General features: G+C 32.9%; 2 protein-coding genes and 1 long non-coding RNA gene across 4 annotated transcripts; 1 reads left to right on the plus strand and 2 right to left on the minus strand.

Annotated features, from left to right (window-relative positions):
* Positions 1-1,098: 1,098 nt before the first annotated feature.
* On the minus strand, positions 1,099-3,451 carry LOC105125950 (probable protein phosphatase 2C 25). Its single transcript, XM_011026630.1, has 4 exons — positions 2,792-3,451; positions 2,015-2,353; positions 1,725-1,904; positions 1,099-1,610 (listed from the first exon to the last, which is right to left on the minus strand). The coding sequence occupies exons 1-4, from the start codon at positions 3,284-3,286 to the stop codon at positions 1,449-1,451; spliced, it is 1,176 nt and encodes a 391-aa protein (XP_011024932.1). The 5' UTR covers positions 3,287-3,451; the 3' UTR covers positions 1,099-1,448.
* Positions 3,452-8,290: 4,839 nt separating this feature from the next.
* LOC105125951 (uncharacterized) lies at positions 8,291-9,297 on the minus strand. Its single transcript, XR_842331.1, has 2 exons — positions 8,882-9,297; positions 8,291-8,788 (listed from the first exon to the last, which is right to left on the minus strand). It is a non-coding gene; the product is annotated as an uncharacterized LOC105125951 (long non-coding RNA).
* Positions 9,298-21,177: 11,880 nt separating this feature from the next.
* On the plus strand, positions 21,178-25,042 carry LOC105125953 (asparagine synthetase [glutamine-hydrolyzing] 1). 2 transcript variants are annotated; one of them, XM_011026631.1, is made up of 13 exons: positions 21,178-21,493; positions 21,945-22,083; positions 22,272-22,367; positions 22,518-22,659; positions 22,759-22,949; positions 23,068-23,229; positions 23,312-23,392; positions 23,475-23,696; positions 23,786-23,920; positions 24,027-24,101; positions 24,184-24,270; positions 24,368-24,475; positions 24,574-25,042. In XM_011026631.1, exons 1-13 carry the CDS (start codon positions 21,414-21,416, stop codon positions 24,817-24,819), a joined length of 1,764 nt encoding a protein of 587 aa, XP_011024933.1. In that variant the 5' UTR covers positions 21,178-21,413; the 3' UTR covers positions 24,820-25,042. The 2 variants fall into 2 exon arrangements, with proteins under 2 accessions (XP_011024933.1, XP_011024934.1); XM_011026632.1 differs by having other exon boundaries at positions 21,178-21,490; positions 21,942-22,083.
* The last annotated feature ends 828 nt before the right edge of the window (positions 25,043-25,870 follow it).

The following is a 25,870-nucleotide window of genomic DNA, read 5'->3' on the forward strand; positions in this document are numbered from 1 at the left end:
CGTCAGAAAGCCTTTCAATTTCTCTTGTCCTTTTAGCTGTCACGCCTAAATTATTACTGTGGAAGTAGACTGTGTTCTAAATGGTGGTGCTTAGCAAAATATCTTGATGCCCCAGCTTAAAAATGACAAGAAATCAAGGACCCAGGAGTTCCTTAGGGCCCATGCCATGTTTGATGGGACACTTACATGAAATATTTGCAAGTAATCTTCGGAACCACCAAATTAATCAAGTAACACATCGAGTAACATGCGCATATGCTTTTTGTGAGTATAGCTGCGATCATTTTATGTTTGGCTAGTGGATTGATATGATTAAGAACACCAAAACAAGTAACTTGAACCAGCTCCGAGAAGCCAAGAATCCGACTTTCCCCTTGGACGAAAGGCCATGGTCTTATCATGAACTTGTGGTTTGGATAGAGCTCGAGGCTCTTGGTCTTAATTGGACATGAGCTCCTGGTGGGGTCAAATTGAGTGAACGGTTCCTTGCAGACACCGAACCATCTTATTGTGTCTAATGCGATTATATTCGTATTCCTGTCTTGCTTTAAACCAATGAGATGAAGATAATACTAACCCAGATGACCATGATGTCCGTCCATCTAGAATTTAGAGGGTCAGTGGTCGGCAGGAACGAAGAAATTAGTTTTAGGAACAGAATCTTACTGGTCCTTAATAAAAAATTCTGGTAAAGGCATGTAGGTTCATTTCCTCCATTGTTTTTCTAGTTCAACATGGTGTTTTCGGTCAACAAAACTAAAATCAAGTTAAAGCTCTTTAGTAAGTAAACAATTAACTTGCAAGGCTGGATGGACGAAGTTCCAAGGAATTTATTTCAAATACTTTAATTTGTATATGAAAAGGACCTCGTTGAAAAGTCAGACGCTGAACAGTTTGTTGCTGGAAGAATTTACGTCCTAATCACGCGGAATATTGACCTAATCTTGGTATTAAATCCTAGTATATTAATTGTCGATATCGCTGTATAGCCATAGCGAATTGCTACTGAAGAAGCAACTGGCAGCATATGCTGCGCCAGTGAAGCAGAGAATCCGCATCCCAAAAGTTAAATGCCAAGTCACAAAGTAAATCAAAATATATTAGCAAAACTTTATTGAGCAATTTGATATACGCTGAATACCAAAGAAATGGCATTTTGCTAAGAATACCTCTAATAAATGAATGAATGAATGAAAGAATATCAGCTGAGAATCCTAATATGTTCAATCAATCTTCCATGGGTGAAATAATCCCCAAGATTGTCAAAAGCTATAACTGCTTCTAGATCAGACTACTCTAAAGTCTAAATACAATAATTATTCGATTGTTGTCCTCACTACCACCATATTTTTAGTCACCCTGCAGCTCCCAGCTTGCAAGGATCGTTCACAAAATAAATATCCATCAGCCTACACGTGTCAGTGGATCATTATCAAGAATGGTTTTAATCAAACATAGCGTCCCAGGTGGATCAGCATCACACTAATATCATCACAGGAGCCTCGTGAAACGGCGAGATCAGCAAGCTTTTTACAGGCAGATAACGGATCTGCCTTCTCGACTCCTATGCACAAACTGCGAGCAAGGTCTACCGCTTCTTGATTACGAACCTGAAACCATGTAAAAAATTTATTTAGGTTATCTAAGCTAGTGGAATTGCTTCAATGACTTCCATATAAACACCACTTTATTTAGAAGAGCAAAGGTTGCTTGTGAGAACATACCTTATCCCATAAGCCATCAGAAGCTAAGATCAAGAACTCATCTACGGGCTTAATTGTAACAATTTTTGTGTCAGGCTCAGCTATTACCCACTGTTTAAGATCCCTATCTCCAATTCCCCTAGACACTGCCAAGGAGCCTTGAATTCTCCAAGTTCCATGTATCAAATCAACGTAGCCACCCTGCAAAACGAATTTCATAGAAATCATTAGTTCCAGTTCAAACAAAGCTCTCCTCAAGACTCCATATTTATAAGAAACAACGTGCTTAATATGATTGATGAACTGCTTACCAGTGACTCGATTCTGTCCTTCTCGTCTTCCCTAGAAGGCCGGTGATCGGTTGTAAGGGCCTCAGCGACACCTCCTCTACTCATAACAGCACGACAATCACCAGCGTTGGATACAACAACGTTCCCCTTCCTAATTAAAGCTGTCACACAGCAGGAGCCACCTCTAAAATCTTCTCTTAAAAACTGGGCATCAGTATTTAAATAACCATGCTTAACTGCATCCTCAATTTCTTTCTCATCCCTGCTAACAACTTCATCTAAAATATTCTTATCTAAGTTCCCAGCTGCAAATTCAGCTGCTTTAGCACCTCCATGTCCATCAAAAATACCAAAGAAGGCCTGCAGACAAAATGTATATTTCTAAATCAACAATCTGAATTAACACAGCATACAGCAAATTTGGAACTTTGGTTTAGCCATGAAAGTCTCCGTAACCAAAAGCATGTGTCTAGATGATCAGAAGCCTTCATTTACCAGAATCGCTTTCAAATTCTTTGATATATATTTAAAATCTCCTAAACTGAAACACGTTATTGTCTAATTCCCATTCAAGTTTTAATGATTTCCAATTATTTTTTTTAATATCATGAACTTGACTGCAAAAATCTATCATCTCTTAAAGAAAGTTCAGTTGCCCCCGCAAAATCAATAGATTCAGACAAGTTATTCATCAAAACAGTTTAATTTCACATGCCAATCTGATGAATAGTCACACTTAAGCGCAGAGAAGAAAACGAGAGAGAAAAAAGGTCACGCAGCCGAAAACTATGAAATTACCTGCTTGGGATCTCCTTCAATGTCAACGACAGCAGAAAACCGATCCTCCATAGCCTCTCTCCTCCCTCTCTTACAATAAACCGAATAGCCGTACCCTTCTCTTTCCACCTCCGCTTCCTCCACTGCCCTGGACGTCACTGGGCCTCCTCCGAACCCCATAGCAACCGGTATATCCAGCCTCATCGGTCTTTTCCTCTTCAAAACCGTCGCGGCTGACCCCGAAGCCGAAGCCGAAGCCAAGGAAGAAGAACTGAGCCCAGATGGTGGTTTTTGAAGGCGAAACCGAAACGGAGAGCAAGGGGACAAGGATGAAGGAGACGAACAAGAACTAGTAGTGGAAGAAGAAGATGGAGATTGTGTTGATTTTAAATGCGTCAGTGTTAGTGCTATTGTTTCTGCTGGTGATGAAGGGATAGATACCGAAGTTTTGCTGCAGAAGAGATTTGCTGACGGGGAAAATACAGGAGAATTCGACACCGCAACGGAGCACGACATCGTTTTTCTCTCTCTCTTTCGTGTGGTATTTGTTCTGGTTTTTTTAAAACGTTGGGTCTTTGTTTCAGCTTTTGTTGTTTCTGTGAGTTCTGGTTCGACTTTGTGTCTTTGTTCCTGTTTCCGTTTATGGCTATTTAAAGGGGAAGAAAAAACCCTAATCGCGTGTGGAAATAATGCTAGGCGGTGATTGTGGATGGTCCTTTGACTACTGACTTGGGGTGTCGTAATGTCCGTTTTATCCCTGGGAGATTTCTATTTTATTTTTCCCTCTTTTGCAAGGAGATGGGGTCAAAGAACTCTCCTAAAATAATGGTACGAGTCTTCCGATTTGGAGTATTTTTACTTATACCCCGCACGATCTCCTGGCAACATCCATTGGTGGGAGCGTGTGCTTTTTTTTCATGTCAGGATACGATGTTTTAAATAAATATGTATTTTATTTGCCTTTTTTATCAATCTCCTACCCATGACGATGCATTAGAATAAAAAAAATATTTTTAAAAATAATATTTATCTCTTTTCTAAACAAGTATTTAATTTAGAATTATGAAAAGAGCCGAGAAATTATAAAATTAAATTCAGCTCCGTTTATTTATAGAATTGAACTTAAATCAATGATCAATTATCTAATCCGCGGGATGGAATTAATCATTAATTTCATGCTGTATAAAAAATTGAATTATTTTTTTTATTAAAATAGGAGGAAGAGCATCTTTTGAAGAGGGGCACCGTCGTCGGGAAAATACTGGCAAGAGGGACTACTGTGTGGAGGAAAGAAGCTAGATATTTAGTTTGTGGAGGTCAAACACGTTAAGGATGTGACTGGGAAGGGGAATCGTGGCAGTGTTTGGAGAGTGTTTTTGACTCTCTTCTCTTTCCTTTTCAGACTTTTATTGCCAGTGAACTACTCAAACCTCCATTTTTTCTTAGCTCGGAAGATTTCAAATGGGTCCCGTGCCGACCGGCTCGAGCGCACCTTCCTCGAAGTTACCGTTGTTGACAACGTGTTTCTGTTTGGCGACCGTTACGAGTGTCTCGTTAGGTGTCATTTAATAAATTAAAAACGTCATACTTTTCATTTTCATCCTTTATAGACTCACCAACGTCACATCTCCACCCTATACATCAATAGTTTGCAGTATCATCCCTTTGACTTGTTTTTATAATCAAATTCGCAGCAAATAAAGGATTCGATTGTAAAGAAAAACACAATACAGCTCTGGCGTGAAAAAACGTGTTCTCGTTGGACAATCACCCCGCCAGTCTAGATGCCTTCCCGCTCGGTATTGAGGTTTTCTCGGGCTCCTCTCTCCTAAGCTCGACAGCCACCTAGAAATAAATGAAAACCTCTGGTTGTACTATCAGAAGGATTACTCCCATGGGGTGTTCAAAATGAACTATATAAAAAACCTCAGTGACGCCCTGCGGATATTTCAAACAAGGAGAAAGAGCGATAACTTTTTTAAGAGATATCCATGTTGCATGACTTGTACAAAAAATATCTATCATCTCTTCAGTTAGAAAACAATTTTTAATTACAAATAAATTAAAATAATATTTATTTACTTTTAATTTTAACACTCCATAATTATCCAAAAACATCTAGAATAATGCACAAGACAAAAGACAAAATGATTGTCTTGACATATTGTTTGAATACAGTGAACATTACAAGATAAACTTGTATATTTTTAAAAAATAATTAAATATTGTTTTTTTATTGTGATTTATATTAAATATTAAAATTAATAATATTATAATAAATCTAGTTATAAAACAAGTACTAACTAGTGGCATGACATGAAACAAAAATCAACCCAGGACATGGACTAGTCCGAATTTAAAAAACATTAGAGGAAGAATTAACTTAACATAACCCTTCTAAAATTCAAAGTGGAACAAAACACTAATCAAAAGTCCATTGAGTTTTTTTTTTAAAAAAATCTAAACATGATTGTTTTGATTATTTTTAAAAGAATTTATTGGTTAATCCTCCTAATTACTGACTTCAATCTTGTCTTGGATTGACTTGCAAGTTGGTTTTATAACCATGATAATAATTATTTTTTATCAATATGTTCACTTGGGTTAACCCGTGTTGATTCTCACAACCCTTGACCCAGGACTTGCCTCGATCGACACTCAAGTCAGGTTTAAAAACTATTTAATAATAATTTTTATTCTTATATTAGCTTGAGTTAACTTTGGTTGATTTTCCTGATGAATAAATTGAATCTTTCCCTGGTTGATCATCAAATTAAATTTTAAAATTATAACAATAATTATTTTTATTTTTATGTTGAATAGATCACTCATGGCCTTGTATCAAGCCAACTATTAGATTAGATTTAAAAATTATAATAATAACTATTTTTATTACTTTGACTTAAATTAACCTAACTTATAACCTAGATCTCAACCAATGACCTAGTTTTTGTTCCAAATTGATTTCTAAATTAATTTTTAAAATTATGATAATAATTATTTTTATTATCGCAGGTCTCAGTTAGACAATTTTAAAATAAATTTTTTACAAGGATATTTCACAAATAAGAATAATAAATACTGTCTCTGAAAATATGTCTTCCTTGCACTTCTTCTTCTAAAAATATAAAAATTTACTTTAAAATTGTTAAAAAAATATATATTTATCTATTTATATCTCTTTAATTAAATATATTTATGTTTTTGTTATTTTTATCTCTCTTATTCCAAAATAATACTCAAATATTACTTTGATAAATATCAATTTGATATTATTTTTTAAATGATAAATATCAATTTGATATTATTTTTTTAAAAAAAGTTAACTAATTTTTTTAAAAAAGAGTTTGAAATCTATAAAAAAAATTAATTAATTTTTTTTAAAAAAAGTTTGAAATCTATAAAAAAAAACGCTCACACATACGTACTTGTAGGTGCCCGGTCAGTGGGCTCTTGATGGAATGTTGACGTCGAATCACAGCTCTATCTCAATTCTGAAGCGATGGGCCAATTCGTAACGAGCATTGCAACTTTACATCCCAGACTCAAATGCTTCTGTTTTCTACCCTCGTAGATAAGGCCCCCCAGCTCCCTCTGGGAGGATCTAGTGAACTGTTGGTACTTTAGTCCACCCAACACAAATGAAGCCGCCACCTCCACTGGATCGGTGGTTGCCTGGTGGTGGTCTTTCAGCTTCTCTCTGTCCTGAATTCATCGTATTTGTCTCATTCTTCTTCAACGCTTTAATTTAGATAAAACGGAAAGATACGAGAACGATTATATCTCAACAAGTATAGTTTTCGTCAACCCAACACAAATTATTTATTTAAATATTATAAATCTTAAAATTTATATATTTATATCATTATTAATTTCAAAATTTAAAAGGAATCAAATTACGTTTAAGCTAATCCAAATACCCATTAAATAATTCAAAAGGGATTGTGTTATTATTCACAAAAATATATAAATATTTCCTAATATGATACGGATTTGACCATTCAAAAGGAATCTCTTATTTGCTTAGGTTGATTCAAGAATCCGCTGGCTTGAAACCATATCTATCAACGCAAACAGGACATCAACCTTTAAGAAATCCAGTTCTCTGCCAGATTTCATTTGACCTGTTTAACCCGCCATAGCTGGGTCCCAACTGATGGTCAAGCAATTAGACCTTTTAAAAATATCACAAAACATTGCCGTTTCAAAGAGTTCCCATCTTTCCTTTCTTTTCTTGAGTCCCATCGAAAATCAACCCTGATGTCTCATCCCCAGCTCAATTATTCTTTCAAGATCCAACAGAGAAGGATCGGGCCAGCCACCGCATAATCTTCTTCCCTGTTGGCAGCCATGGCCACCAATGAAATTCCTGATCTAGCTACACCCGGTAGTCCATTCTCTCTAGTTAAGTCAAATGCACTACTTTTACTTTTGCTTCTTTTTCTATCTTGGCCATTAGTAATTGATTAGATTGATAATTTTATTTTTTTATCAGTAAAATTATTTATTTAAATATAGAATAAAAATCCCGATGCTTATGCGTTTGGGTCTTTTTAATTTTCTTAAATAAAAATTAAAATCAACAGAATTCTCTTGCAAGATTTTTTTTAATATTTACGTTGATTTTGTTGATATTTATATATATTAAATATTAATTAAAAAAAACTGGTGGCAATTGTGCGAACCGGTTACTTTCTTAAACGCAATTGGACAGTGTGCCCCTCACCCGGAAATTTATTTTTCTTTTTCCTATTCCCCCCTCACAGCCGGGAATGCTGGCAAAAAGTTCAGTTCCTCGGTTCTAACGGAATGCTTTAATTTAAGTTAATCTGCTTTTGGATCTGAATTGTAAATGCTTTAATTTACTAAACAGAACCTCTACGGTTTATTATCATGTCATTCTGCAGATTAGGGTGTTTATCGGTGGCCATAAATCGCTCTACATTCTTCAGAGAAACGTTGATGGGACTGCAGTTCTACTTGCTTAATATTAACCTCCCATGTGATCGTGTTAGGGTAATCAAAAGCGTTGCGATTTGAAATTTGGAGGCATCGTCGATGATCAGAGCTTAAATGTTTTCTAGATCCAGCTTTTAGGATAACTAAACCCTAATGTTCTCCCTCGAGAAGCTTGTGTTAAGTTAATCTGCCTGGATCTGAATTGTAAATACTTCAATTTACCAAACCGAACCTCTACGGTTTATAATCATGTCACGCTACAGATTAGGATGTTTATCGTTCGCCATAAGTCGCTCTGCCTTCTGCAGCGAAGCGTTTGAAGGGACAGCAGTTAATATTATCCTCCCATATGATTGTGTTAGGGTAAGTAATCAAAAGTACTGCGATATGTAATTTGTGGGCACCATCGACGATCATAGCTTAATCTTTTCTGGATTCATCTTTTGGGATAACTACCAGCAACATGGAAGATCCTCATTGCACCATGTAGTTTCATGACCACCTTGTCTTCTATAACGAGCAAAGAATCTTGAGAAGGCATCAGGCCAATTCCAAGGTTTCAGAAATGAAAATCCAGGTTATATATAATGTATGCTGATTCAGCTTTTCATGACTACTGACAACTTTGGAAACTCAAAATCCTTATAAACTGTAGCGGCCGCTTTTTCACCAGTTCTACCGAAGGAAGCGAAAATCACAATAACACTTCGGAAAAGAAAGAGCAACCCGAATAGAAAGCAGGAAGCTCGTCCACACACCAAGCCACCTACCCTTCTTGAGTAGCTAACTGGACAGAAAAATAGCATCTAAAATCAACTGTGGCCACGTTCAGCATCAGAGACCAGATACCAGATTTCATATCGTCCTAATGTAGAAATAATTCCCAAGTGACGCACCACAATCGTTAGATATCTCCCTGATTGATGAATTGCTGATAATTGAGATGGAAGCAACCGAAGAGATCATTCAAAGCTTTCTCCAGATCTTAGAGCATTCTTGATTTCTTATAACAATTCTTGAACTACGTAAAAACCAGCATAGAGACTACAAATCGAAGACCTACCAGATCTTAGAGCATTCTTGATTTCTTAAAACACTTTAGGCAATTCTTGAACTACGTAAAAACCAGCACAGAGACTACAAATCGAAGACCAAATTCCTCTCCATTCCACAAAAACGACACCTTAAACTGACGAGCACTAGGGTAGAGGAATCTAAACACATGGAATAGAACTTCCAAACATCCGTTTGGTAGCAATTTAACCAATCTTGAGATTCGGAATCATCATAAGAACGGTTCTAACCTAGCAGAAAACAAACACCCGTTATTCTGTTTGATTTCAAGCAAGCAAATTGATTAATTCATGCTCCTCTGCGATTATTTGAGGACGTCCATAAAGATGAAAACAATCCTTCGATGAATCTTCAATTTTCTTTTGACCGAAAAATGGTTCAAACCAACATTTTAATTTTTATTTAATTGAGGATAGTGGCACCAATTGACTGCAAATAGATTCAAAAGTAAGATAACATTGGAATATTAGAATGTAGTTCCCCGACGTCCAAATGCTGCAAATAGATTCAAAAGTAAGATAACATCGAATAATGTAGTTCCCCGACGTCCAAATACAACACAGAGCGCCGCTCTGGATAGCGAGGGGAACAATTTATTTAGGCTTCACTAACAAAAGCATAAGCTAATCAACTTAGTTTTAGCTTTTATAAAGTATTGATGTGAAGCCTCAGATATTAAGTAAAACATAAACCAAAAAAATAAGTTGCAAAAAAAGTAAAGTAAAGCATTAATAAGAACTCAGTCCCTTAGATGTTCATAAAGAGTTGCGATCATTGCCGCAAGTCATTACAGGTCTGTATTGACTCATCACTGTTCCTTTAATGCTATGAACTTATATTTTTTGAAGAAAAACAGAAGAAATTGAAAAATGAAATGTAGTTGCCCCAGGTGTACTCCCAAAGCAACAAAATGAAGGGCTGAGGGAGATAAATTTAAAGAAGCAACACAAGCACTTTTGCTTCAAGGGAACGAGTCATACGGGAATTGACAATCCACGCTGACCAGATAGTGAAGCCTTCTCTTATTCATAATCATAAAAGGAGTAAAAAAGAATCCCTTATGGATTTGGAAAAATACAAAGAAAAGACCCAGGATTAATTTTGAAGTAAAGATCTTGGCTTTGATTGCCCTAAGCTAAAAGAAGGTGAAGAACACAAACCCTAATGAGCAGCTGCTGTAGAAATTCACTGACGCTATACGAAGACTGCGAAACCTTGCTTTATAGAGCGAGATGAAGACATGCTATGAGGGACCGTTCTTCTGCGGATTCCTTAAATAAGTGGTTCGAGGGTTTACCCTAATTGCTTTAGGAAAGTACTGAATTGACCTTAGTAAATGGGCTTTGAAGTTTTAAGATGTTTATTGGTTATTCGATCATGGGCTTTTCTTGTAAAAAAAGGCCCGGGTTTTCCATTTAAGGGACTGTTTGGCATGTGTGTTTGGTACGGAGGTTTGCTCTAAATTCAGTTTTAGACGGGACATTTTTACTGTTCTCAGCTCTGAATTTGTGTGGATCACTGAGGGCAGCCAGTAGCAGTAATTCAAGAAATGGGCTTTACGTTATTTGCTTGTATCAATTGGGCTTTATGTTCGAGTACGTCAGAACCTCTCCACCTTCATCAGCATCTACGAACTTTGAGGCTCGAAAATTCTGTTCGCCCTTCTCTTTTCTTTTTTTAATGAAAAATACTGGAATAATCCGTTTTCTTATATTTTAATAGATTTTTATAGACAAAGATTTACTGGACACTTTGCGTGTATTTCTTTTTCACTCAAATAGAAATAGAAGCTCTTTTTCTATATATTTTTTTTGTTTTCTTTTACATCTATTGATCATTAGGGATTATAATGAGTATCTGCAGATTAGATTTGTTTAATATTCTTGCTTTACTCATTATTTATTATTTATTAGATAAAAATTTTAGATATTCATAAATTATTTATCAAGAGTTTTGGCATCTGATTATTATTTATTATTAAATAAAAAATTGAATAATTAATATATATGGGTGTGTGTGTGTATCATATTATATTAAAAAATCTAAATATTCACCAAATATATCTATATAATACAAATATATATTTGGGGTTGGATTTAATGAGTTTCATTTGATGATATTTATATTATACCTATTATTTATTAAATAAAATAAATATCTAAAAAATATTCTATTATTCATGTTGATTAGGTTTAGATTAATTTATCATCTTTACTGATGAGGCTTTTTGCATGGATCATTTTAGGGTCGTTATGCTAAAGTTGGGCTTGACGTTATTTTAAATGCTGCGAGATTCAAGAGCAAAGAACAAGGAGAGCGGGCGAGTTCCAATCAACTATTGAGGCAAAAATACAAAAAGAAAAGAAAAGAAAAGCATTGCTTATCCTTCTTCATCATGTATAATTATTTTTGGTTTAATTTGATTTTTATCTATAAAAATAATAAAGTTAAAATTTTATAAAATATATAAAAATACAAAATCGATTCTAATCAATCACTTTCAATTCGGTTCGATTCTTTTAAATTAAAAACCAAAACTCAACCGCCTGATTTTAATCCGGTTCAATTAAAAACCAAAACTCAACCGCCTGGTTTTAATCCGGTTCAGTTTGATTTAGTTATTTTATATTAAAAAAAAAAATAATATTATTTTTTTTTTTAATATAAAATAACCAAACCAAATTGAACCGGATTAAAACCAGGCGGTTGAGTTTGGTTTTTTAATTAAAAACTTATCAGGCCGAAACCAAACTGAACATAATTTTTTTAAAACATTCTAATTTGTTTAATTTTTTTTTCATGGTTCATATTTTTGTTGTTTTCTCAATTTAATCTATTTATCAATTTTTTTTGTTTACCCTTATTTTTGATACACAGATGAAAAGGTATTTTAGAATTCTAAAACAATTTTGTGAGTATTAGAAAAATAATATAGTTTGACATAAAAGAAATTGGGAATAATGGTTATTTCAAAATTATATTTTTTTTTTATTTTACAAAAATTCAATAACTAAGAAATAAAATTCAAGATCTAATGGTGAGACGATAACATATCAATCAGAACATGTCAGAGTTTTGTTTTTAATATATTCAATGTTATTAAAAATATCTTAATGAAATAATTATAACCAAACCTTGAATGACCAGTAAACATCATGATTTGTTAGAAATTTTGTTATAGGTTGATTTAGGATTAATTAAAATATTGTTTTATGTTTTTCTATTATGTATTTCAAATTGTTTTATTAAAATCTTTGTAATGGTATCTAGTGTATCAAAAACAAAGTATAGATGTGTGCCTCTTGTCCTTTTTTTTTCCTTGTTTTTTTTTTTCTCATTTTTCTTCAATGATAAATCATTTTAATCTTCTAATTTTTTTATTTTTTTTTATCTTTAATCTTATCTTTTAGTTATTAAATTTTATACTAAAAATTTATTAATTTTTACTTAGGATAATAAATTTTTAAAATTCTAATGTAATTTCATGAAAGTTTCTAAAAAAATAACACAATTATAGAAAAAAAATATAGTTGGAATACAATTGTTATTGGAAATATAAGTTGTTCTAAAAGCCATGCATCTCTTAATTTAATCAACATTCATAAAAGTTAACCTAAAAAATTATAAATATCTAATAGCTATAAAATAAAATTCAAGATGCAATTATATAAAAAAAAACATTGGGTCTCCTAGGTTATTTTGGAGCCCTGTTTTAAACACATTTAGTATTATTGAAAAGATCTTCATGAAATAATTTTAGCTACATTTTAAAAAACTACTAAACATGATTTTGATTTATTATAAATTTTGTATAGGGTTAATTTATGGTTAATTACAAATTTATTTTGTGTTTTTTCAATATATACTTAGAATTATCTTGTTAAGATTTTTTTAATCATATCACTCATGTAAAAAACAGAATTCAAATGTATTCTCGACTCATTGCTTCTTTTATTTTTTTTATTTCTCTTTCCTGTTACATTACTCTCGTCTCTTAGTTGTTTTTAGTCATTAAATCTAAAATTTCATCTTTTTGGTTATTGATTTTTTTTTAAATTTCATCTTTTTGGTTATTGATTTTTTAAAAAAAATTATTAATTTTTGTTTAGGTTAATTAATTTCTTTATTTTTTGAATTATTTTCTATACAACAACTATTTGAAATAGCATTTATATAAAAAATATTTTAAAAATTAACTATAATTATACTTCAAAACAGAGATAATTCTTAGTGATTTTTTATTTTTATTTTTTCAGAGCACTGCATTCTGTTTACCTGTTCCCATGATCCATTTCCTTGTGGATTGATTCTGTATACGAGGACTGACCACTGTAACCTGGGCCTCTACTCGGACAATGTGCTAATTAATGGCATCTCAAAGGCTACTGTGGCAGAGGCCTCGAGGACCAGCGTTCTTCTCCAATTCAAATAGCGATGAAAACAGCATTTTATTCTTCTCTTAGTCCTCCACGCTCTCCCGTACCATGGTAAAATTATGTTTTTTTTTAAAAAAAAAGTTAATTAAATTTATTTTATAAATTAATATTTTCAAAAAAAAATTTGATGTACAAATATTAAAAATAAATTTTAATAAATAAAAAAAATATTATTCTAATATAATTTCCAGTAATATATTTTCCAGTAAAAAGTATATTAAAAATCACCCATCGTCAAAGTATTTGTTACTGTTTATCCTGCAATATATATATATATATATATATATATATATATATATATTTACCAGTTAATTTTTTTTTTAATCAAATTCTTTTATGTTATATTAGTATAGTTTTACACGTTAAAGTATTTCTTTCTTTCTTTACATGCTTTCGCACATGTACAATTTAAGCATTGTTTTAAAAACTGTTTTTACAAGATATAAATTTTATCATGCTTAAAATAATTAGAATAACAACGACAAAAGTAAACAAATAAAGAGTGAATCGGAGCCCAGTGATTCGGAAAAAAAAGCATATCAAATTACATTCTGGTCCCTAAAGTTTTACTCTATGCAATTAGGTGGTCCCTGGACTTAAAATTCAAGTCCCAGATTTTAATTTTTCACCTCTCAGTTTTTGAAAGTTGAGAGATTATATAGGAAAAAAAGAGAAGGGTGAGAGGTTGGCTGGCTAATATTCATATCAATGTTCCAAATACGTGTAAGTTTCAGTGATAAAATATTTTTTTACAGGATAATTTCGGGAACTATCCATGGGGATTCAGCAACTCGGAGCCTATATAAAAGAATATCAAGTCAATTTAAAAAATAAATTCAATAACGGGGACCATGAGCAAAATACGTGTATGAACAGGCCATTTATTCAATAATTGAAGTAATTTTCTTTTCAAAACCTCGAGAGAAAAATCAAAACTTATTTTGGCATCAGCAATTACCTCATCACATCCTTGATAAGACTATGCTTGGGATATAATTGTAGTTTCATGTCCTAAGTGGGCTCTTCTATTCCTTGGTGGACAAGTACTGCAAGAAATTAAAAATCCAACACAAGTAAGTTAGAGGCAACGACTAATATTTATTATAATTTAAAAAATATTATAAATTATTTAACACTTGGATTTAGTTATTAGATTGAATTTTTCTTAATATTATTTAATGGTTTTAAATTTATATAAATTTTAAATAGTTTTATTTAAAAAAATATATTACAAAATAATATAAATCATATTCTAAAAATCATTTAATAACTTAAATTTTTTAAGTTAAAGTTTTTATTTAATATAGTATTATAGAGTTGATAATCAAGTGATTATGATGTCAAATATCACAATATTTTTTTATTGAATAAAAATTAATCAAAAAATAATGTAAATTTATACAAGTTTCAAGTTTAAAAAATTTTCATTCAAAAAAGTATATTAAATAATAATATAATTTATATACTAAAATTCTACTTAATAGTTTAATTTATTATATTAAATTTGTCCTCTAATACTAACAATGAATATAACAATGAATATACAAGCAAGCATGATATTATTTTTTAATTCAAATAATTATAGTTTATTTGATATTATTTTTTAATTCAAATAATTGTAGTTTATTTTATTACTATGGGATTTCAGCAAAATTATATAGTTAAAGATACAGCCGAGCTACCAACCCAAGAAAAAAAAACGCAAAACACGCTAGGTGTTTTTTATTTTAATATAGGTGTTTGGCTAACTTGTAAATATTTTAATTAATTAAATGAATTTTAAAATTTATAAGATTTGAACTAATAATATTTAAAAAACAAATTTAAACAGTTAAATTATACACCTAAAAATCATGACCAGTGAGCAGCTGTTATAATAGAACAACAAGTGCGAGAAAAAAATGATTTTCCATGGCAGGAAGAGCGCCTCTTGGGATGGTCTAATCTACACACGCCGTCTCTTCGTGTCGCCGCACGACACAACGAGGCCCTGGAACGCTGGGGCCTAACAAACGCCCCCTTGATCAAAGCTTGCGACCAATCATTTTTCCCACAAGTTTCTTTTTTCCATGAAGAAGGGAAATTACAGTTAGGTCAATTTTAAAAACGGCAACCCCTCGCCACGCTGCTCTTACCTTTTATTTTAAATTATTTTCACAGATGTGAATGTTATTGTTATCCACTCGACACGTGATTGTGCGTTGGCGATTAGCATTGCTTGTGACTTTTTGTGTGGCGTCTCGCTTTACGTGGACAGGCTCTTGACAAGGAAAGGTGAAGACGAGCATACAAGAAAACGAGTGCATGTAAAGTCAATTATAGGGAACTGTAATTTGCATTAGAAAATAATATTTATTTGATTAAAATTAAGTATTATTAATTCTTAAATATTATTTAAGTTCTTGATTATTTAAAGACTTTGTTCTTCCGTCCTATTATTGCAATGATTTAAATAAAAATCTAGGTTTTTAAAACAAAAGGAACCAGACAAATCCGAGGAGGGTTATTCTGAGCGGATCCTTGATATTGGTTTGCTTCCTCCAATTTCCAAGTCCGCTGTTCGATTCAGCTAGCTCTTTTTTTATGTTTTCATGGTTCTTGGATTTTTGTGTTCCTCCAACTTGATTACCTGTTTATTTAGAAAATATAATTATGGTTACTTTTTAAAATATTTTTTATTGAAAAAATATATTAATAATATTTTTTTATTTTTTAAAAATTATTTTAATATTAATACATCAAAATAATTTAAAAACATCAAAAATATATTAATTTAAAGTAAATTTTTTTGTTAAATACTTTCTAAAAACAGTGCCAAACTCCCTCTACTTGTCGTTGAGAAAAATCTCTGGCATGGTGAAAATATGAAAATCTTTAGAAAAAACTAACATGGATGTTTTTCTGGAATCTGATAATTTATTTTAACGGAGTCAAGGATGGCGGGAAATCGGCTTCCGCCCGTGATTTTAAATTCCCTTGTCATTATCATTTACTTTATCAATGCGTTAATGCTTGGAATTCAGTGACAAATAGTAACGATTAAGACAGCATTTGATTTTACCTTTTAAAAGTCACTGTAAAAAAAAATTAGATTTTTTAAAAAACTAATTTTTTAATGGTTTTATGGTGTTATAAATATATTTTTAAATAAAAAATATTTCCAAAACAAATCAAATTATCTCTAAATAAATGAAAATATTCTCGAGTATATAAGATTAACTTAAAAAATAAAATTCAAATAACGAGTGGCCAGTACAAAAAACTTGATTTTTTGTATTTTCAGTTTGTTCATCAAGTGCTTCACTTTTTCTCCTCTAACATGGTACTATTATATGGTTTGTGGTTGTGATGGTAGTTTTTAGATTTTAAATATATTAAAATATTTTTTTAATTTTTAATATTGGTATATTAAAATTATTATAAAATATTAAAAATTTAATCTATTTTTTTTAAATATCTAAAAAAAACTCATTAACACACTCACATTTTGGTTTTTGGTGTGTTCAAATCAACGAACAAGGATTGGCTCTTCATTTTTCGTTAGGTTAGTGTTGACTTCTGAATTTTGTAGATTGCAAGAGTCATATGCATGATTGAATTTATTTTCCCTTCCATTTAACTCTCCACTGAGCAGCTTATCCAGTGTCTAATAAAATGTATCTCTTGGACATTTTTTTTTGGAAAATTGAGATACTTTTATGATTTTTTATATCTATTTCAACTAAATTATAAAACTTAATTAAATGCATACATGATGAATAGAAAATCATGAATTTTTATTGAATTTGAATTCAAAATTAATAATAAAAAATTCATATTCATGACTTTATTTTTACTTATCAAATTATATTCATTCCAGTTTACTGCATATTTGAAGTGCTCAAATATATTACATTTAAAACTTGCCAAACCCACAGTCTATTAAGTTATTATTTTATTAAGGGTTAAGAAAAAAAAAGATTTGAAATGCAGAATAAAAAAAAAAACTACTTATAATATCCCATGACGATGGATATGATTAACTTGTTGCTATATATATATATATATAATCATGCATATCCATCGTCATGAGATATTGTGAGTTTTTTTTTTTTATTCTGCATCTCAAATCATGTTTTTTTTTCTAAACCCTTAATAATATATATATATATATATACACACACACACACACACACACACACGCACGCACGCACGCACGCACTACTCCTACAATATACGTAAATAATGACAATGGCAACGTTAATTAGGCTCATGAGTCATGACAATGAAAGGAACAAGTGAGGGCGGTTATAAGCATCCAAGTTGATAATATGATATTGTTGGGAAAATCAGACACCGATCTAATTAAATACACAATTCACTCGTCACTCAATATATGCAATCAAAATCAGGGTAAACTAATTAACAAAATAATAAAATCAATCACACAGTTCAACGTCAAACTTTCACATGAAAACGATATGCAACACAACACAACACAGCAACTTTTTTAAAACCTTTTTAGACCTTCCAATGGCCATAAGCTGCGCAACACAACACCTTTTTATAATGACTTTTCAGTCTATCATTGTCCATTTTTTTTTTGAAAAATATCTTCATTTTAATAAAGTATATAAAAAAGGGAGAGTAAGTTCTTAGCCAATATGTTATCAAGTTTTCTTGAAATATTTTAGGATAAAAATAAATAAAAAATTAGCTTAGAAATATAAAAATACTATTTTCAAAATATTCATTTGTCCTACGTAGAAAGAGTATCTTCATTATACAACTAAAAGCTCTTTAAATCTTTAAAGAATAAAAAAATAAGATAAAAAAATAATTTTTTTTTATTGTGTGTAGTTTTATGTGTAGTAACAGATTTTAATAGATTTGAAAATATAACAATTTTTTTTAATATTATAACTATAAATGAAATTATATGATTATCAATAAAACATTTATATTTTAAGTTAAACTAAATAACTGCTATTTAGTTTTATTTAAAAAATTACAAATATTAAAATTAATTATAAAAATTAAAAAATTAATTAATCCCATTAATATATAAAGTGATAAATAACATGTTTTAATATTATAAATATTCATATAATAACATTAAAATACTCACTAGGAGAGTCTTCTACCATAACTTTTATTTAATTTCCTACATAATAAATTAAAACTTACATTCACAAAATCTTAGGAGATATTATTTCTTTTTCACGGGGAATAAAAATCTTTTCCTTCAATATTCATTTATAAACTACTGCGCGCATCACACTTTCTCAGCTTAAGAACCCTGAAATTTGCCTTAAATTCATGGCCTTGCATGAACCAAAATGAACACAGGACCGTGAATATCACATAACATGACATTCTAGTTCTTCTCCATGATAACCTTTACTCTTTTTAAAACATATTCATTAATGAAGTTATGAGGACTCCCGCTAGCTCCTACTGTGTTAGTGCATAACTATCAACCATGGCATTTAATGAAAGTCCATATCCATCAGCCTTACTTTTATCACCAATGTTTTGATCACTATGATCGCTCTCCTCCATTTCCTAGACTCTTCGTTTTCTTCCTCAACACCTTCCATCGTGTATAATCCTCTAGCATTGGCCTAGCTTTGTTCTTTTCATACCAGGAATTAGAATAAAATCTTAGTCCTTGTGACCTTTTATTGTTTAGATAGGTTAAAAACTCTGGTTGGAGGATTAACCATATATCCTTTAATGTGTACCACTCGAGTCTCCTTTTCTCTTGCCTGATTGGCCTAAAACACTTGAAACTGGTTTGTTAAAGCCTCAATCTGCAGCTTTACCTGCTTGCCTTGCTCTAACCATTATATATTCCTTGTTCTGAGCCATGGAATCCTCTACGTAGTTCCCGTATCTGATCCCCAAGCCTACGACAATGCTCCTCCACAGCTTTCATTTTAGTACTTTCCACCATCTTCAATGGTTTCTTATCAGGATTTCTACAATCTTGTAGTTCTTCAATGATTTCTTTCCACCATCTTGTATCTGATTTCTTATCGATTCCTCCTCTCTCGAACTGTAACAACCTCCTGCATAACATATATACTTAACTGCCTACTAATCTACTGACTTCAAACAGAACTGGATTCACGCCCTTTCCACTGCTAAGCTTAAACTGCTGATAACAACCACGCGTAACACTCCTGCTAGCTATTTCACAGACACAATCAGTGATCATAACACGTTACTCTTCTGTTTTCGATATATAATCATTGTCTACTTGATACTTACAACATCGTACTTCTCACCCGAATCACCATTATTTTCTAATAGTAAACCTATGAAATGTTTCCTTGCGTTTTGCCAAGCAATCAGATTTTGAATATGAAGGTACGTGTTTGGACGCTTGAAAATCCAACATAAAGGAGGTAGCAATGGATGGAGTATTTACAAATTACTGTTAATATTACAGCACCACTTCCTCATATCGTGGCAGAAATTAATTATTAATAACAAATGCATTCTAAAGTTCTGCTAGAAGCCTGGAACCTCTCACAATGACAACTTTTTTTCCTTTCCTTTTTTTTTTCTATTTTAAGTTTTGTTTCATTGTTTATATTTATATATATTCAAATTGGATATTATAATATACTTTAAAGGCATGGAAAAATAAACTTGCATATATTATAAATATAGACTCATTATACTGTGAACGACATTTTACACACTAAAAAAATATTGTATTTTTTGTTTTTTAATTAAAAGGTGCTGTTAAATCTATCAGATCCAAGAAAAGACACCATGTTAAGTAATGTTTATATATAGTGTTTGTACTGGGAATGACTTTGTAGCATCAAATGTGTTGTTTTTGTTATTTTTTAGTTAAAAAGTGTTGTCGAGTTTGGCTTCACAACCAAATTCCATGCTTTGTATTATGGACGACACTGTAGTACCAGAATGCATTGTATTTTCTATTTTTTAAATAAAAAAGGATGTTGAGTCTGGCTTGGCTTCATACTAAAACAACATTATACTAAGTTTTGTATATATAAAATGTTTTTATCATGGACACTGTAGTACCAGAATGCATTGTATTTTTTATTTTTTAAATAAAAAAAGATGTTGAGTCTAGCTTGGCTTCATACTAAAAAAACATTATACTAAGCCTTGTATATATAAAATGTTTTATCATGAACAATTATGTAACATTAAAAGCATTATTTTTGCTATTTTTAAGTCAAAAAATACAACGGGGTCGGGCTTCATGGCCCCACCCAATTTCCTTACCCATCAAATCAAAAAATCTTACATACTTTATATATTTATTTTATATTTAAAAAAAATATTATTGCCCACCACTTCAGAACATGAGAAGCAATATATTGATATTATTTATATGTAATATATATTACCAGCATAATGTATTGCTGTTGTCCATGAATCTAGTATTGATTATCTTTCAAATTTTGATTTTATTAAAATAAAAACCACTTAAAGTTAATTAAAGAAACTAACGCAAATGAGTGATGTCAATATTTATCGAGTGTCTTTGGTTATTGTTTTATTATATAAAAGAAAATGAATAAAAATAATAAATTGATATTTTTTTCAAAATAAAAGGCATAAGAAAGTCCTTCTATACGCCTTGTCTACTTAACAGCAACGTGGACTCTTGAAAAATTAACACCCGACGACTTTTGCTGACTCAGCACTCCCAATAAGAGCCTCCTCTTTCCAAAATGGATAAACCTCACCATCCAAGTCCTTAAAAATCGGGTTACCGATAAATAATATATCACTGTCAACGCCCAACTATTTTTCACAGCTTGAACAACCGTTGATATTCCCCCCCTATGAGTTTTTTCCGGTAATCGGTAACCACTAACTACCACTAAAATAGACGAAAAATGAAATGAAAAAACGACGCCGCTAATGGGGTGGCGTACAGTTCAATGTTGCCCTATATATACGCGTGGATACAGGACGAAGAAACTTGCTCATTCAACAATAACATAACAGGCTATTACCCTACAGATTATGGTTTCCTGTTAACACTCCCTCACCTTCTCCTCCTGCTTCTTCGTTTTCCCTCTTTGTTTCCCAGTATTATTCTCTCGTTATTACCTGGTTCCATCTTTATCTTCGATCTTAAGATATACTTATCTACTTCTATCGTCAATATCGAACGTTTTATTTTTGAAAAACAAAGAAGGATGTGTGGGATACTTGCTGTTTTGGGTTGTTCCGATGACTCTCAGGCCAAAAGGGTTCGAGTGCTTGAGCTCTCTCGCAGGAAATTCTCTCCCGTTAATCTATCTCTTATATTTTCGCCGCAATTTTCAGTTTATTTTTACACAAGCACCCCTAAAGTACATTAATGGTTATATATTATTTTTCAGTGTTTATTCGATAGTACCAGTGCTAGCTAGTTTATAACTGATAAAACACGAAGAGACGTTGTTCCTCCTCTCGTGTCTTTCTCAGCGCGATGAGCCTAAAAAATTAATGAATCAAAATTCAGCATGAAAAATTAAAAATGAGAAGGGATCTAAATTGATTAGGATCCATGAATATCTTCTGTTTAATCACAACGAATAAGGACAGGGGGTTAATAATTATTTTGCTTAACTTTATAGTGACATGGGACTGTACAAGAGATGGGGATGGTGGACGATTTTTTTATTTTTTTTAATGCAGCAGTTCCGTAAACTGATGGTGTACAATTTTGTTATTGACTGTAACAGATTGAAGCACCGTGGTCCTGATTGGAGTGGGCTCTTTCAGCACGGTGACTTCTACTTGGCTCATCAAAGGCTAGCCATTATTGATCCGGCTTCTGGTGATCAGCCTCTCTTTAATGAAGACCAAGCCATCGTTGTCACGGTTGGCTTTTATTCTAATCCCCTCTAATATAGTTTGGTATATTGTTGTTTCTTAGTTTTTACTTTTTTTAAGGCTGTAGAGTTCAGTTTGACTTTTGTTACAAGAAATTAATTTGGCTGGAAACTTCAATTAAAATTATTTTGAGATTTCTGGAATTTTTGATGAATCATTACTGGTGTTGAAAATAGGTGAACGGAGAAATTTACAATCATGAAGAACTGAGGAAGCGCTTGCCAAATCACAAGTTTCGAACAGGCAGTGACTGTGATGTTATCTCCCATTTGGTTAGTTGTGTTAACAAATTTGATGATTGAATTACATGAATTCCCAGTAAAACTGAATCCAGAGGACTGATATTGATATGTAGAATGGAAGTAGTTGTAGTTCTTGGTTCTAACAAGTAAAATCATGTTTTTGTACATGTTTGCTTATAGTACGAGGAATATGGCGAGAATTTTGTGGATATGTTGGACGGAATGTTTTCATTTGTTTTGCTGGATACTCGTGACAACAGTTTCATTGTCGCCCGAGACGCCATTGGGATCACCTCCCTCTACATTGGCTGGGGACTTGATGGTAAAGGATTGTCTGATCCTTTTTTTTTTTTCAAGTCTAATTATGTGTAATGGGCTGGATTTGATTTGATGAATTTACTCCGTTCTCTTGATTTTTCAGGGTCTGTGTGGATTTCGTCGGAATTGAAAGGTCTGAATGATGACTGCGAACATTTCGAGTGCTTTCCACCTGGTCATATATACTCGAGCAAATCCGGTGGATTAAGGCGTTGGTATAATCCTCTTTGGTTCTCTGAGGCTATTCCCTCCACCCCATATGACCCACTTGCTCTGAGAAGGGCATTTGAAAAGGTAACATACATGATTGGGCTCGCTGGAAGCAGTTGTGGTGGTGGTTCTTAATGTTAAAATTAACCAAACGGAAATTATTAAGGCTGTGCCGCTCATGTGTTAAGGGTGATGTATGCAGGCTGTGATTAAGAGGCTAATGACTGATGTTCCTTTTGGAGTGCTTTTATCCGGAGGACTAGATTCATCATTGGTTGCTGCTGTGACTGCCCGGCATTTGGCAGGTACACAGGCTGCCAGACAATGGGGGGCACATCTCCATTCCTTCTGTGTAGGCCTAGAGGTGAGAGTAAATCCTTGTCGTAAGAAATGCAGTAATAGGATTTTCATTCAGTCCTTGATTTTTTGACTCGTGTGGTGAGCAGAATTCTCCAGATCTGAAGGCTGCTAGAGAAGTTGCAGATTATTTGGGCACCATCCACCATGAATTTCACTTCACAGTTCAGGTATAAAACACAAGCAAGGTTTTCCGTGCTAACATTCTACGACTACCCAAAGGTGTAAACTGACTTTTTTGGGTTGTGACAGGATGGTATTGATGCCATTGAAGATGTCATATACCATATTGAAACATATGACGTTACAACCATCAGAGCAAGTACCCCTATGTTCCTTTTGGCTCGTAAGATCAAGGCGCTAGGAGTGAAGATGGTTATTTCCGGTGAAGGTTCTGATGAGATTTTTGGAGGGTATTTGTACTTTCACAAGGCACCTAATAAGGAAGAGCTCCATGGCGAAACATGTCGCAAGGTAAACTATAAGCATATACCACTCTTCTCTGTTGGAACATGGAGAAATAACAACGAAGAGTTCTGATCTATTCTGTTGTATGTATTTAGATAAAAGCCCTTCATCAATATGACTGCTTGAGAGCTAACAAAGCAACATCTGCTTGGGGTCTAGAAGCCCGTGTCCCCTTCTTGGACAAGGATTTTATTAATGTTGCAATGGCTATTGATCCTGAATGGAAGATGGTATAAAACCTTATTTGAATTTTATTAAGATGAAGTGTAAATTATTAACGTTCAAGATTTTCGAACTTTTTTAATGATATTCTCTGTGCTTGTCCATCTATTTCAGATCAAACCTGGACGTATCGAGAAATGGGTTCTTAGGAAAGCTTTTGACGACGAGGAGCATCCTTATCTGCCAAAGGTCCATATATTAATTGTCTTCCTATACCCCCACAAGCACGTTAATTCCTTTAAATTAACATGTCCAATTTGATTTTCTGCAGCATATTCTGTACAGGCAGAAAGAGCAATTTAGTGATGGCGTTGGCTACAGTTGGATTGATGGTCTCAAAGCTCATGCTGAATTACATGTACCTATTTGAGTTTAACCTTTTGTTTTGCATCCTTTTGTCGCATTTGTATTGTATATCTATATGGAAGCTCATGCTGCTGAATTAATATTTTCAGGTCAATGAGAAGATGATGCAAAATGCTGAGCACATCTTTCCGCATAATACCCCTACCACCAAAGAGGCCTATTACTACAGAATGATTTTTGAGAGGTTCTTCCCACAGGTAATCCAATGAAACCTCCCATAGTCCATTCCAGTGAAGGACGAGTTAAGCCAATGGATTCAATACTAATCTGATTACCGCGTTACTCTTTGCTGCAGAACTCAGCGAGGCTCACTGTTCCTGGAGGAGCCAGTGTAGCATGCAGCACAGCTAAAGCTGTTGAATGGGATGCTTCCTGGTCTAACAATCTCGATCCTTCCGGCCGTGCTGCATTGGGTGTGCATCTTTCTGCTTATGATCAGCAGGCAGCTCTTGCCAATGCTGGAGTGGTGCCACTGGAGATTATCGACAATCTTCCTCGAATGATGGAAGTTGGTGCTCCAGGAGTTGCAATCCAAAGTTAGCTTCTGTTGGAGGACCGAAGTACATGCCTTGTACATGTATAAATCATATAGGTCATGTGTAGAAGTTACGAATAATAATCTCTGGTCGTTTGAAATCGTGTGGCACCTTGTTGTTTCTGTACAAGGCAATTCAAGTGTGCAATTGATGTTCTGTAGCTGTTTAAAGTTGTAATACAACCTTTCCTCTGGTTTCCTTGCTTCATAGACGAATCCTTTGTTTTTATTATTTTCTCAATTTCTAAGTGTAAAACGTTCGACGCCCAATTTTAACCATGGGAACCGAGGGACAAAGGATTGTCCACGCTAGTAGCGCCAAGTTATATACCATTTAGCAGGCACCATATACTCGAACAACGAATTTGAGACGCTATTCAGGATTTTTCTTGGGAGGATCACTAAACTATGAATTAAGTTGCCAATCTGGACAGTCAAGAGGAGATCCTCTAACAAGTTGGGAAAAAGGATGACCGAAGGAAAACAATGGATCAATACAAACTTGGCAAATTATGCAGAAATTAGCCCAGCTCATCACTTAAACCAGACAGCTGCCCTCTATTTGACCCAGTCTGGCTCAGGTTAGATACGAAGACAATATGCCTAACAGGGGTATTAAATTAATAGTCCAGTCCAGTCCAATCCCATGGCAACATACACTCGAACATCAATCGATTTCTGAACAAGGACTCCAATTCCAGCATTAGCTGGGCTCCATACTCCATTACTGAATCCGTTGGCTGTGGGCTGAGGTATGCAGAAAGTTTCACTATTTGACGCTTTATATATATATATATATATATATCTGGATCACAGTGACAAATACATTACAAACGTTTAATCCAATATGGACCTCTTTCGAACCAGCTAGTCATGGGGACAGATTATTATTATTATTATTTGGGTGCAAAATAATATTCAAGTGTTATAAATGCTTTTTAAAGAAGAAAGAATATTTGAGCACGATAGCATGTAAAAAAACTTTTTTAAAAAGAAAAAACATGATATAGCTTGATTTCTAACTAACTAAATAAGAATAAAATTAGAATAAAAAAAT

The sequence above is a fragment of the Populus euphratica genome, unplaced genomic scaffold (assembly GCF_000495115.2).
Source record: "Populus euphratica unplaced genomic scaffold, PopEup_1.0 scaffold44.1, whole genome shotgun sequence".
NCBI classification, from domain to species: Eukaryota; Viridiplantae; Streptophyta; class Magnoliopsida; order Malpighiales; family Salicaceae; genus Populus; species Populus euphratica.